Here is a 14,079-nt window from a genome sequence, read left to right on the forward strand (position 1 = left end):
ATCAATTCCCTGGAGTTAGACTTGGATATTCTATAGGAGTAGATAGTTAGGGGAAACTTGTAAGTTACCTTTTAAGGAATTGCCTTAGTAGGAAGATTGCATCTGAACGCAGAGTCCTATCAATAAGTGTGTCCTGTGCCCATACATGTGAAAAGTCTGAACCCAGCACTAAGGGCAAACAACAATGATGATGATAGATGCTCTGCCCTGCCAGGCTGACACTCTTAAACAAGGTAAGAAATATTCAGAAAGAGCTGCAGCACTTCTTGATAGGGAGGCATGCCTTAGAGGTGTGCTGATAGAGGGTTCTGTGATAATTGAGAGGGGAAAAGATCAATATCTATTTCTCAGAGAATTCAGAAAGCTTCCCCCCAGATAGTAACCTTTTGCCAGTAATATTAAACAGTGTAAGTAGCATCGAAATATGTTGAAGTGGGGGAAGAGAGAGATGAGAATAGAGGAAGAACTTGCACAAGAACATTGTTAGCAAAGGTACTAACTTGGGAAAACAGACTGGCAAGTGTGGATCCTCAGTAATAAAACTTGACAAGCAATTAGATTAATGGGGCAGGAGGAGGGGTAACAGCTGGCTTAAAACCAACTAAAAAAGCCCCTCTTTTAATTTTTCCATAAGGTTGATCCTTATGGATCAACATACAATTTGACAACATTGCCAATTTTCCAAAGTTTACGTTGGGAATTTATATGGTAAGATTTTGGTAATATTTTAACAGTATACCTAAGTGATATTTGACCATGACTGATATGCCTCTTGAATATTGTAGATGCTGGTTGAGAAAAACATGGCCCTTGCCTTTAAGAAAAATGGTCTAAAATATCTTAAGGTCCTACTGAAAAAGAACTTATTTGAAAAGGGATTTTTTTCTTCCATGACACAGACTTAATTAAGTGATACTATAAATTCCTGCTCACAACGTGTGCTTCATTTCCAGAGAACGGATTTGGAAATGAAGAGCCTTCTAGGCTCGGAAGCACTCTGGCCGCATCCTCTGGGAGTCACACTTGGGAAGATCCTCTCCTGGGGGCTCAGTCTGAGTCCTGCTGCCAGGTGCTCAAGGCCTGGCAGACCTCAGGAGCACATGGTCCCCCCTGTCCTACAGTGAAGAAAATATCACTATTGGGCCTAAACCTAGTATGGGATCAACCACCAGTGGACACTAATATTTCTTGGGGACTTAAATGTTTTCACATGGAGAGACAAAAGAGGAATAAAAGTTAATCCAGGTGTTCCCAATCTTGGGGGAACATTAGTATCACCTGGAAGAATGTTTTTAAAATGTAGATTGTTGAGCCCCTTTCTGACTCCACTGAGAATCAGAATCTCTGTGGCCGCATGGGGCTGGGAGGAGAGCAGCAACTTACATTTTAGCAAGCTCCCCCAGCTGGCTCAGATGTCACCTGCTCAGCACCTGTCCTCAGAATATTTGAAAACCACAATTCCTCCCAAGTACATACTAGGAAACCGAGGCAAAAGGCTTTCAGGGTATGCCCTAAGCTTCCTTGTGTTTCAAAGGTAGTGGTTTGGTTTGGTTTGGTTTTTATTAAAGCCTTGGCGCCCTCTAGCGGGTAAACGGAGTAAACCAGAGACTACCGTGAAGCGTGTTCTCCGGAGCTGTGTTCCCGCTTTGCAATCAACATTGTTTCCGTTTCCCTTCATATGTTTTGGGTACCGCGTTTCATTTTCACTATGCTTTTTCTATCACCTCTGCTTTCAAGCCACAAACTCTTTATCTCTGTAAGTAAAGTCACGAGTTCTGCAAGAGTGAGGACAGTTACGCATAAGATACACTTTTTTGTTTCAGTTTAGTCCCAGACAGTGAGGAAAACATTTCAAATTTCTTAAGTTTATCCTAAGAAATGTACATTTTACACCACAGCGGTTGATCTGGCATTTAAGTAAACTGCAATTTAAGAAGTAATTCAAATGGTTTATATTGGTTCCCATTGCCCAAAGGAACTTAAAAGATTCCTTAGAATTTACTTCCACTGGTCTGGAAAAAAAAAAAAATCACTGGTTAAGAGTTCTGATTATGATAGTAGTGGAAATAGGGGGCTGGTGGTCAAAGAACAGCCCTATGACATCCTCTATTCCAAGTGCATCAAGGTAGAGTGTGGTTGTATATGAGTAAACAATCTGTGGAAGAGCTCTGGGCTGAGAGCTAAACATCTAACGTCTGTGAAGGCGGCGCACCAATTACACGCTCTGCTTCGCTTCAGTTCTCAGAACACACCAAAGCAGAGGGCAACACCTGAACCCAGAGTTTTGTTATGTGAAGACGCTTTGAAAATCCTGACAGTCACAGACACCAATTAAAGTGGTCAGCTAATTCATAAGGGGAAGTGGAGCTGGCGTTTGTGTATTCAGAAGAGCCCTCATCTGATTTAAGGTCTGGGCATGAAAAAAGAGGCCAGAAGACCTAAATAAACATCTCTCCAAAGAAGATATACAGACTGCCAACAAACACATGAAAGAATGCTCAACATCGCTAATCATTAGAGAAATGCAAATCAAAACTACAATGAGATATCATCTCACACCAGTCAGAATGGCCATCATCAAATAATCTACAAACAGTAAGTGCTGGAGAGGGTGTGGAGCAAAGGGAACCCTCTTGCACTGCTGGTGGGAATGTGAATTGGTAGAGCCACTATGGAGAACAGTATGCAGGTTCCTTAAAAAACTACAAATAGAACTACCATATGACCCAGCAATCCCACTGGTGGGCATATACCCTGAGAAATCCATAATTCAAAAAGAGTCATGTACCAAAATGTTCATTGCAGCTCTATTTACAATAGCCGGAGATGGAAACAACCTAAATGTCCATCATCTGGTGAATGGATAAAGAAGATGTGGGACATATATACAATGGAATATTATTCAGCCATAAGAAGAAACGAAATTGAGCTATTTGTAATGAGGTGGATAGACCTAGAGTCTGTCATACAGAGTGAAGTAAGTCAGAAAGAGAAAGCCAAATACCATATGCTAACACACATATATGGAATTTAAGAAAAAAAATGTCATGAAGAATCTAGGGGTAAAACAGGAATAAAGACACAGACCTACTTGAGAATGGGCTTGAGGATATGGGGAGGGGGAAGGGTAAGCTGTGACAAAGCGAGAGAGAGGCATGGACATATATACACTACCAAACGTAAGGTAGATAGCTAGTGGGAAGCAGCCGCATAGCACAGGGAGATCAGCTGGGTGCTTTGTGACCGCCTGGAGAGGTGGGATAGGGAGGGTGGGAGGGAGGGAGACGCAAGAGGGAAGGGATATGGGAACATATGTATATGTATGACTGATTCACTTTGTTATAAAGCAGAAAGTAATTAAAAAATATCATTGCTTTTAAAAAGAAAAATGGGAGCTTCCCTGGTGGCGCAGTGGTTGAGAGTCCGCCTGCCGATGCAGGGGACACGGGTTCGTGCCCCGGTCCGGGAAGATCCCACATGCCGCGGAGCGGCTGGGCCCGTGAGCCATGGCCGCTGAGCCTGCGCATCCGGAGCCTGTGCTCCGCAACGGGAGAGGCCACAATAGTGAGAGGCCCGCGTACCGCAAACACACACACACACACACACACACACAGAGAATAAGAAAGGAAAAGCGATCGCAAATCAAAGCCGACTTTCTCCAGCAACATAGGAAAATAAAGGGTTACGACCACTTCCTTTTGAAGCTGAAGAGGAAAAGGGAAATTGGCCGCGGGGCTTTTCCTGCCGCGCACCTGTCCCCGCTCCCCCGCGGCGGGCGCGGCGAAGTTCAGCACCTCGGAAAGCGCCCCCTCTCCCGGCGCGGGGGTTACGCAGGCTCCTTGGGAGCCCGCGGCCGCGGTTCGGCGGGTGGGGATGCAACTCGCGGGAACGCTGCTGGCAACCCCCTGGGAGCTGACAACAGCGGAGAGACGGAGACGCGAAGCCGCGAGGGCAGCATCGAAAGCCCTGCAGAGAGTCAGAGCGAGGTAGACAGAACTCTGCTCAGAAGCCTCGTCCACGCAACTGCGGAGGAAACCGACAAAGGTATTTGAAAGAGAAGGAGAGGGCCCCCAATAGCGGCCTTGAGCGGCAGGGCGGGTATGCGCTAGTGACCAAGTGACAGCGGGAAACGCAGGGGGCAAAGTCTGACTCTTACAGCAGGGACCCGGAGGCTGCCACCTTGGCCGGAGAACCTCTGGACGCCGACCGCTCGCCTTAGATGCTGTGCTCCTAGGCTCTCGAATTCCCCTTCAGAACAGACACTCCGCGCAGAGTAGTCCTTTCTTGAGGCTGCTCAGAGAGCAGGGATCGAGCAGTCTACCCATCCAGCTGCCAGTTTTGACAGAGGTGCTACTGTTGTTCTCTTTGGCGACCTAGTTTGGGATCAAAAAACAGGTCATGTAGACACCTACTGGTGTGCTTATTTTAATACCATAAATAATCATTATACAAACATGTCTGCTTAAATAGCCTCTGGAACTGTCAATTGTTTTGTGATTTTGTTGGAAATTCCCAGAAGCGTCTGAGATTTAAGGCTCAAACTGTGAACTGCACGGCCCCAGCGTCCCTGGCCCTGCTTTCGGTTAACACACACAGTGCACTCAGACCTTGCCACAAAAACAAAAGCTGCCTGACATCCTCAATCCTGAGTAGCCTCGAGAAGTTACCTTTTTTAGAAAACAGGAAAATGCTTTTGTTTAAAAGTAGTCAAATTAGTCTCTCTTTGCCCTTTAGAAAGAAAACTTACTGATATTGATATTGAGGACCAATGGGCTAATAAAAATTGAACTGTAAGCCCTCCATGTCTCCAAAATACAAAATAAATGAACAAGTAAACACCCACAAAGAACAAATAGTAGCATGGTAGTGTATCTATGTGTAACGCTGATATTAGACATTGACAGAGAGATTCTCTTTATTAAAGCAACTTGCCGTTTCAATTTTGACGATAAAATAATGTGTGGGTAGCCCAGGATTTTGGGGAAAATATGTTGAAGTGTGTGCTTCTGGTATGATGGGCACTAGAAAAACAGAAGGGGCTGGGGGCAAGGACCTCGTGAAAAAACTCTATGAAACGAGCCACCTCGTCCCCACCCAAACCCGAGGACTCCTGAGAACACGGCTAGAGGGAGCAAAGACCAAGATTTCTGTCTGCCACAAGGACAAAAGCATCAACAAGGAAATGGTCAAACCCACTTGACATCAGCAATTTATTTTTGGAATGCTTGTTGTGTGCCTAGCTCTATCCTGAGTGCTGGGATCACAAACACATTCCTGACATTTAGAAGGGGACAGCGCCATGTACACAAGGCAAATGAGTCATGGGACAGTGAGTTGAATGTCATAGTAAGGGCTAAAAGAAAGTGCTATCTATAGGAACACAGGGATGGAAAGCTTGATTCTACTGGGGGATCAGAGACTTCCTGGCCAAAGCAGTATTTGAGATGGACCTAGGAATATGGGTACAATTTAGATGGGCAGATCTGGCAGGTGGGACAGGGACTGGGCACATAGAGAGGGTGTCTGAAGCTGAGGAAATGCAGTGATGGAAGGCTTTGAGGTTGGAATGCCAGGTGCATGGTGGGGAAGGGAAGCAAAGCAGTGTGGCTTCCCTTTCTCCTGCAGGATTTCCTAGGATTTCTGTGAAGACTGTAGATATCCCTATACTTGCTTTATTTGTCTGGGAATGAGACATTTTTGTCTCAGAGAGGATATGTCATTGGTATACTAAGAACAAGTACTTAGGTTCCCAAAGGTGGTTAAAGACTTTTGAAACTGGATTCTATTCACTCATTCAAACCTCAATGAAGTTAAGGGAGTAAAGTATTTGAATATTTGAGTGTGACTGTGTGTGTGTGTTATGTGTGTGTGTGTGTGTGTGTGTGAGAGAGAGAGAGAGAGAGAGACTGTGTGCTCTAGCTCCCTTCTTCATCCCATAACCCACCCAGCGTTCCATCTGAAAAGAGCTTCCCTTGTAATAAGGACCAGGCCCTGATGCCCTGTGGTTGGTCAGAGATGACTACTCTTGACTTCTTGGGGGTCCAGGTAAGAGGACCCTCAGCTGTAGGTCACCCTCCCAGCTCACCCAGTCATTCATTTCAAAATCTTTAATCACCTGAGCAGTCCTTGGAGAAATGATCAGGACATAAACACTGAACTCAGCACATAATTCCATTTCCGCAGCTTGCAGAGGTCAAGAAGCGGTAGGCGAAGCAGCAGAGGCGGCTGGGTGCTGTTTCTTTCGTAATGCTGGGTGCTGTGTCACGTGGGGCCCTGGAAGCCCTGGCTGCTCTTCACCCCACACTGTGGGGCTGGGGGCAGGTGTTCTCCCTGGTCACTGCTCTAAGTCAGTCATGGCCCTGCTGTGCTCAGATGGATAAGGTGAGGCCGAGAGGGAGAAAGGAAGACTGGGGAAGATGGAATATTTTTGCATGTGAATGTGGTAACTTCACTTGGGGGTGAATATACTAGTAGAAGGCAGGGGGACCGGATTGGGGGGCAGAAAGTAAGTGCCGCTGTGGAGAGGAGGAAAGCAGGGCTCAGGGGGTGATAAGTGAAGCAATAGCACGCTCAGCTCTGAGGAGAAAGCTCAGCCCAGTCTGGAAAAAATTAACCTGGAGAGAATGGGATAAACTGTGGGAGCCCAGACAGCCTGTTGCCAGATAAGCAAGCTGCGTGTTTTGCAGAAGGCAGGAAGGAGTGACCGCTTCAGTGTAAGTCCCTGCCTTCCTTCCCCTCAACAGCCCCCACACAAACCAGAAGGGCCCAGATCCACAGGGGTGCCCCCATGTACCGCCCCACACCCTAGCACTGCCCCAGCCACGACCCAAGAGCAGCAGAGATCAGGCTCTTAAAACAAAACGGAGGCAACCAAGAGAACTGCAGCAGCCTGGAAGCCCAAAAGTAGCGAGAGGAGGGCTTCCCTGGTGGCGCAGTGGTTGAGAGTCCGCCTGCCGATGCAGGGGACACGGGTTCGTGCCCCGGTCCGGGAAGATCCCACATGCCTTAGAGCGGCTGGGCCCGTGAGCCATGGCCGCTGAGCCTGTGCGTCCAGAGCCTGTGCTCCGCAACGGGAGAGGCCACAACAGTGAGAGGCCCACGTACCGCAGGGGGAAAAAAAAAAAAAAAAAAAGTAGCGAGAGGAGAGTGAGTGTGAGAGAACACAGACCCAGCCTGAGACCACTGGAGAAACTGGGAAGGAGAGGGGGGCTGCCACACGGTGACAGTGCACCTGGCCCTGCCCTTCGGCTGGCACTCTTTGGTCCTCCCCTCAGACCCAGGCAGCCAGGACCCCTGCCCTGGCTCTGATGATTAGAGGGCACTGCTCAGTCCTCCCCTCCCACCTGTACCCCTTCCCACGTGGCAAGGAATCCAGAGCCGCCTGGAGCCTGAACTCCACAGCCACACCTTCTAGATTACGCTCCGGCACCCAAGACGTCAGAATTCCCCATCTAAGTGGCCCTGAGTCTACAGGGGCTCCGGGGGTCCTGTCCTCCGGAAGGTGAACGACACCGCTGAGCCTCTGCACACTTAGGTGTGAGGGGAGGCTGAGGGCGGCTGTTTGCAGGTGTGGTAGAGGCTGGAGGGGTTGGGAAGGCTGTGGGTGTGCAGGTGCCCAGGTGCACACAAGGGCCCTCACAGTGCTGGGTGGGGCTGAGGGTGGGGGGAGGAGGGATGGGCCTTCATCAGGGTTCTCACCCTGGGCCCCGGAAAGGAGAAGTTGGGAGTGGGTCTGCGCCCCTTGTGCCCCCAGCAGTTTTGCGAAAGAGAACCCGAAGAACCCCCAGAGCACGGTTCCTCTTCTCAGAACCACTACCCCCAAATGAGCTGATACTGCAGGGGCCTGGCCACTCTACCAAACCATCCATCCTGCTACACAGGAGAAAAACCAGAGAACAGCCCAAATCCCCATGTTCCTGTTCTCAGAGCAGCTCATTTCCTTTCTCCAAATTCCCTTCTAACACGGGAGGTTTTGATAAGCTAGAAATTCACCTGAGGCAACGACTACACTATCAGACTCTAAGATGAGGCAGGAGGAAGAACCACAAACATTTTTTTAACCCGTAGAAACATGGGGGCAAATCATTCTGCACCACTCAGGCACATCTGGCCTTATTCAGACAAACACTTATGAAAGGCTGGGGATGGAAGGATCGAAGTCTGGAAGAGCAGGACGGCGAGCCTTCAGAAACAGTGACAATGGCTATCATTTTTCTAGTGCAGACCAACTGCCAGCCCAAGTGCTGCTCTTACCGGAAATAGCAGAGCCGGAGCGCCTGGGGTCGAGGCCCAGCTCTGCCACTTAGGAGTTGTGTAGCTTCAGACGAGTTCTGTAATGCCTCTCTGCCTCAGTTTCCTCATCTGTAAAATGGAGATCAGTAACAGCAGCCTCTCTCAAGATTGCTGTGTTAACACAGGTTAAACGCTGAGAAAGGTGGTAAGCACTCCGTAAGTGTTAACGTATTACAAATGGTCACACCTCTCTGGGGTAGGAATTGTTACCTCAAATGTACAGATGAACGAGTGTGGTTTGGGAGGGTCTGTAGTTTGCTGGGGAGCAGCAAAGCCAGGATACCAAACCAGCCCAGCTCTAAAGCTCATGGTCTCCCTATTAAACCATGCTGCCGTCAAGAGCGGGAAGGGTAAGCTGTGGCAAAGCGAGAGAGAGGCACGGACATATATACACTACCAAATGTAAGGTAGATAGCTAGTGGGAAGCAGCCGCATAGCACAGGGAGATCAACTCGGTGCTTTGTGACCACCTGGAGGGGTGGGATGGGGAGGGTGGGAGGGAGGGAGACGCAAGAGGGAAGAGATATGGGAACAGATGTATATGCATAACTGATTCACTTTGTTATAAAGCAGAAACTAACACACCATTGTAAAGCAATTATACTCCAATAAAGATGTAAAAAAAAAAAAAAAAGACCTCTGGCTGAGAAAACGGCTTCACTTGGAGAAGAGAAATGGGAGGCAGTTCTCTGAAAGGCTTCCATAGAGACTCCAGAGGCTGGAACAAAAGTGCCGACTGGAGAGAAAGATTTTTACTGTGTCAGTAAGATGAGCTGTTTCAAAGTGGTAAATCCTCCAGCATGAGATGTTCAAGCAGACTTGTCAGGGATATTATAAATTAGCATGAATTAATTATGAGCGAGTTAAATATGAATTAAAGATGAGTGGATTAATATCTTTATATAAATCATTGGCAATATTTTGAGTTACAGTGAATTTGATGAAAAATATTATTCCCCCCGCCAACTATACATGGACACCAGGTTTTAAAAAAAAATCACATCACAGAATAAATCCCAGCATCACACGGACATGCTAGTCTGCTTCTCAGGTTTCATCAAGGCCTGAAATGCCCTGTGGAAAACAGACCCTCCCTCTCCATTCCGCTGCCCTGAGACGGAGGGAGAAAGGGGCGGGGAGGTGCCGTCACCCACACTTGCCCTTTGCCCCCAGTGAATGGAGGCATCGTCCAGTCTCTCCTAAGACAAATGATGCCTGAAATAGGGAAACGGATGTGCAGAGGGCCGGCTGAGAGTGCGGGGTGGGCAGATCACCGCAGCTGAAGTCGGAACACGTGGCATCCAATGGGCAGATACAAACAGTGCAGAGCTAAAGAAAAGATCGATTTCCTGCCGTGTGCGCCACTGTGTCTGGGGTTAGGAACGATGTCTCTTTATTGACCTAATCCATATATCGAACAAAGAGAGCCACAAAACAACAGCCAATCAGTGCCACCGCAGAGGCTGTGATCACCACGACGATGACGCTCCCGGCCATGTTGACCAGAAGGCCCAGGCCACCTCCGACCAGGATCTGGGCCAGCTGCACCATGCAGGTGAGGGCGGCGCAGTCCACGCCCTGCCCTCTCACGCTGCCATCCGGGCCCCCGCCCTGGGGTTGCTGCCTCTGCAAGGGAAGCACAGGAACAGCATTTGATCTGCACCAACTGTCCTTCAGGGCAGAAGGCAGCAAGCAAACGTTTTCTATGAAAAGCCAGAAAATAAATACTTGCAGCTTGTGGGTGGTATGACCTCAGTTGCACCTACACCCCTCTGCCGTTGCAGTGCAAAAGCAGCCACAGAACATAAACAAGTTGGCATTCCAACAGAACTCTATGACACGGGTATTTGAATTTCATGTAATTTTCCCTTGTCACAAATATATCCTTCCACTGATGTGTTAAAAATCGTTTTAAAATTGTCAAAGAATTCCTAGAATTCCTGTCGTGTCCGTACACGACAGACTGTACAGAAAAGCAGGTGGCGGACCACGTTTGGCCAAGAAGACAGTTTATTAACTCCTGATTCAAGCTCCATCCCCCTGCCTGCACCTTTCTTCCCCACCTGCCACAAAGTCTTAAATTCCACCGTTCACACCTATGGGAGTTAAATGGTTAAGAACGCAGAATTATCTCTTCAATAAATCAATAAGTCAATAAATACAATGCGGTAGAAGCTCAATAAATATCCCATTCCTTCTCTTCCCTAGTGTTTAAAGTTCAAACATTTTTAGAAGGATGTTGAATCACAGATATGTGTAGGGGTAGCAACATAAAAAAGCAATTCAACCTTTCAAAATATGGTTGCTTTTTGCTTAGTAGATTAATATTTGATTAGTTTGATATTTGGTCAGAATTGGTTGATAACATTGCCATTTATTGGGTATCATATATGTGCTAGGCCTTGTGCAAGGCTCTTTGACATACCTTACTTCATTTCATTCTTACCACCTCCCTAGATGCACATATCACAATCATTAACCCCATGATAACAATACTACCTACCATGTTTTGAGTCTTTGCCAGGTGCCAGGTAGGCATTATGCTAAGCAGATTACCTACACTATCTTGTTTCATTTAATTTTCCAACAACTCTCTAAGGTGGGTGTATCATTCCCACTTCACTGATTAGAAACCTAAGGCTCTGAGAGTTTGAATGATAATTCCTATACTATTAAATGAAAAAAAATCATTGTGCAGGAAAACGCACATTATCCTTTGAATAAGAAAGGGAAAATAAGAAAACAGATTCATAATCGCTGGATTTTCATTAAAAGATACTGGAAAAATAGACAAAGACCTGATGAGAGTGGTTACATGTAGGAGCCCAGGGTGGGGAGGTGAGGACAGGGAAAGGGTGGAGGGAGGGGTAGGCAGGAGTCACGTGATGCACACTTGTGTATCACTGTGGTTGTTGAACCATGCGATTGTATTAACCCATCTAAACATGAACTCATTTTGAGTGATATTTAATAAATGAATAAGATCCCCAGTGTCACATAGCTGTCCGGGGGTGGGGGGCAGGATTTGAATCCAGGGTTCTCTGAGTCCAAAGCCTCTGTGTTTTGGGCCTAGTACCATCCAATTCCCTCTTGGAGGGATAGTTCTTTATGACAGCTGTCTCTTTAGCAGCAAAGCATCTGTCATGCATTGAAACATTAGTGACCATGTCTGCCAGGGAAGAGGACAGCTACAGCTCTTGTTTAAAAGGTTTTAACACCTGGTGCAACTCTCTCCTGCTGTGTTTACCAGATCAAATGATGAAAAAGAAGGCCAGCGTTGCAGTCACATGGACGCGTGTTCAGCGTTTTTGCAGTTTCCTACTGTGATAGATTAAGCTAATAGCCATCTCTTTAACTTTTACAGTTAAAGAAATGTAAGCCTATTTTCAGGGGGAAAAGTTGCATATCTGGATAAGAAAACGTGATAATCTTAGAGCAGAAATACCGAACCTAGTGCTTTTTTAGGGCAGCATAGGGTCTTGCCCTCTGGCTTGAGTTCCGAGATGGAGATGGGGCGGGCCTCCCTTGCGGCAGCTGGTGAGATGACCACCTGCGACCAGCTTTCCTCCCTGCACACAGGGCATGACTTACCAAAACCTGGACTTCCAAGGAAAACGTTGCTCAACTAGTAACTCCCGGAAATTGCAGCAGGCACCTCTGCAGTGGTTGAGGGTCTGGGCCCTCGTTGTGGCATTCAGAAACACTGCAGGTAGGCTGGACAGGTCATGAGCCCAGAGTTTCCCTTGCTTTGTCTCTGTGTGATTGTGGGCTGGTTTCTCAGCATTACCAACCTCACCTTTCCTAATCTGACAAATGGGAGTAATGGTACCTGCCCGACTGCTCCCAGGTACACAGGGCTTCAGAGTAAGGAGGGGGTGGGCTGGGAAAGGGGTCAGGCCTTGGCTAGACCATCGTTACATCTGGCTGGACATCTTAGTGCTGCTGTTTCAAGAAGCCCTGCTTTCCAGCTCTGCTCTCCATTTTCCTAGCGAGCTCCCCCAGCCTCCAGATGAGTCCGGGCGTCACTCAGTGCAGAGGTTCAACAACACACCTGCTCTTCCTGCTGCTCACGGTGGTACGCGGTGATGAGGTTAAAAGGCACGGTGTACAGGGTGCTGGACATCACGCCAAACAAGGTGCACATGACCAGGCTGGAGTAGACATTCGGGAAGAGCCCGATGACGCCCGTCCCCAGGCCAAACAGCAAATACCCCATGAAGTAAAGACCCTTTAATCCGATGTAGGGAACCAAAGCTTTCTGAAAGTCTGTGTGTGGGGAGAAGAGAGGGAGAAATTACAGCTGGAAGTGCCTCACAACATCTCATAATTTCAGACAACCTTTCCTTTTGAAGATTCACTTTTTTTAGCCTTCCTTTAATACTGAGTCAGAAACAGAGGAACCTCCTTATCTGTGCTTGAAAACAGCTGGCTTTTGGAATAAGTTTTGAATCCTTTGTGTAAAGAAGAGCTGGAGATTGCCTTGCTGGGTTGATTTTCTTTTCTGCAGGGAAGGACCAGGCACTGTGTACTGGGCAGCTGAATAGCAACAGGACGCAAAAGAGGCGATTGAAAGGCCCACCTTGGCTGTGGGACCCTGGGGCTGCAAGCCATGGAAGAAAAGCGGATATCTTTCCGATTCACAGAGATCTAGCCTAACAACACCAAAATGACAATCCAGGTCTCTATTAGCCCCACAGCCCAAAGTCAGGTTGGAGGAAATTAACACAACCAGATTGCATAGAATGATCCAACTCATTCAGTTTCTTTGCCCCACCTGAATGCCATCTGCACAACTTGAGAAGGAAGTAAAGAACGTACATCACCTGTAGATGCTCTCCCTGCCTTGCCAGCCCTTCCCAGGCTGGTCAGGGGGTCCTGCTGCACCAGACACCTCCCCCTCGCTGGCACCTTCACCCTCTATGGGCAAGTTCCACAACTTCTCAAAACCTCAGTTTCCTCATCAGAAAATGGAACTAATAAAACCCTTCTTGGTGGTTGTTATCAGGATCAAATGAAGTAAAACGTCTAGGAAATCACCCAGCCCAGTGCCAAGCACACAGAAGACATCCAGTTAATGGTGACTATCATTACTTCAATAAATACAGAGTTTGCTGAATATGATTGACTCTTAACTGGGGTCCCCTCCCAGCAGGTAAACTTGGCTTGCTCATAAAGAACTCATGGTAGAGCTCATTTTTTAAAATTGGAAATTCAGCTTTAAAACATTTTACTATGTTTTCCACCACAGTAGGGAAAATCCCTAAAAAAAAACCTTTATCTTCCTTTTTTAATCGGTTATTTATTTTTCTTTTTTTACTTTTTATTCTATATTGGGAGTATAGTTGATTAACAATGTTGTGGTAGTTTCAGGTGTACAGCATAGTGATTCAGTTATACATATACATGTATCTATTTTTCAAATTATTTTCCCATTTAGGTTCTTATATAATACATGTCAATCCCAAACTCCCTAACTATCCCTCCCCCCTTCTCCTTCCCCCGCTGGCAACCATAAGTTCTTTCTCTAAGTCTGTGAGTCTGTTTCTGTTTTGTAAATAAGTTCATTTGTATCATTTTTTTAAGATTCCACATAAAAGTGATATCATATGATATTTCTCTTTGTCTGACTTACTTCACTCAGTATGACAATCTCTAGGTTCACCCATGTTGCTGCAAATGGCTTTTAATCTGTACTTTCCTTATCTTTCCTCTGCCCCATTCTACTGGAACACATGGACCCAGGGGATACACAAATGATGGATACTAGAAATGTGCCTGTTCAAGAGT

General features: G+C 47.0%; 1 protein-coding gene across 2 annotated transcripts in view; it reads right to left on the reverse strand.

The window, feature by feature from the left end:
* Positions 1-8,921: 8,921 nt before the first annotated feature.
* Positions 8,922-14,079, reverse strand: part of SLC45A2 (solute carrier family 45 member 2) — a 33,020-nt gene continuing 27,862 nt past the window's right edge. For both annotated transcript variants that reach the window (XM_081232394.1, XM_081232393.1), the window contains exons 6-7: positions 12,344-12,558; positions 8,922-9,918 (exon numbers count right to left, since the gene is read on the reverse strand). In XM_081232394.1, coding sequence (XP_081088520.1) covers positions 9,694-9,918; positions 12,344-12,558 — 440 coding nt within the window. In that variant the 3' untranslated portion in view covers positions 8,922-9,693. The remainder of the gene's footprint in view (positions 9,919-12,343; positions 12,559-14,079) is intronic.

Source organism: Mesoplodon bidens, assembly GCF_964165515.1.
Source record: "Mesoplodon bidens genome assembly, chromosome: 4".
NCBI classification, from domain to species: Eukaryota; Metazoa; Chordata; class Mammalia; order Artiodactyla; family Ziphiidae; genus Mesoplodon; species Mesoplodon bidens.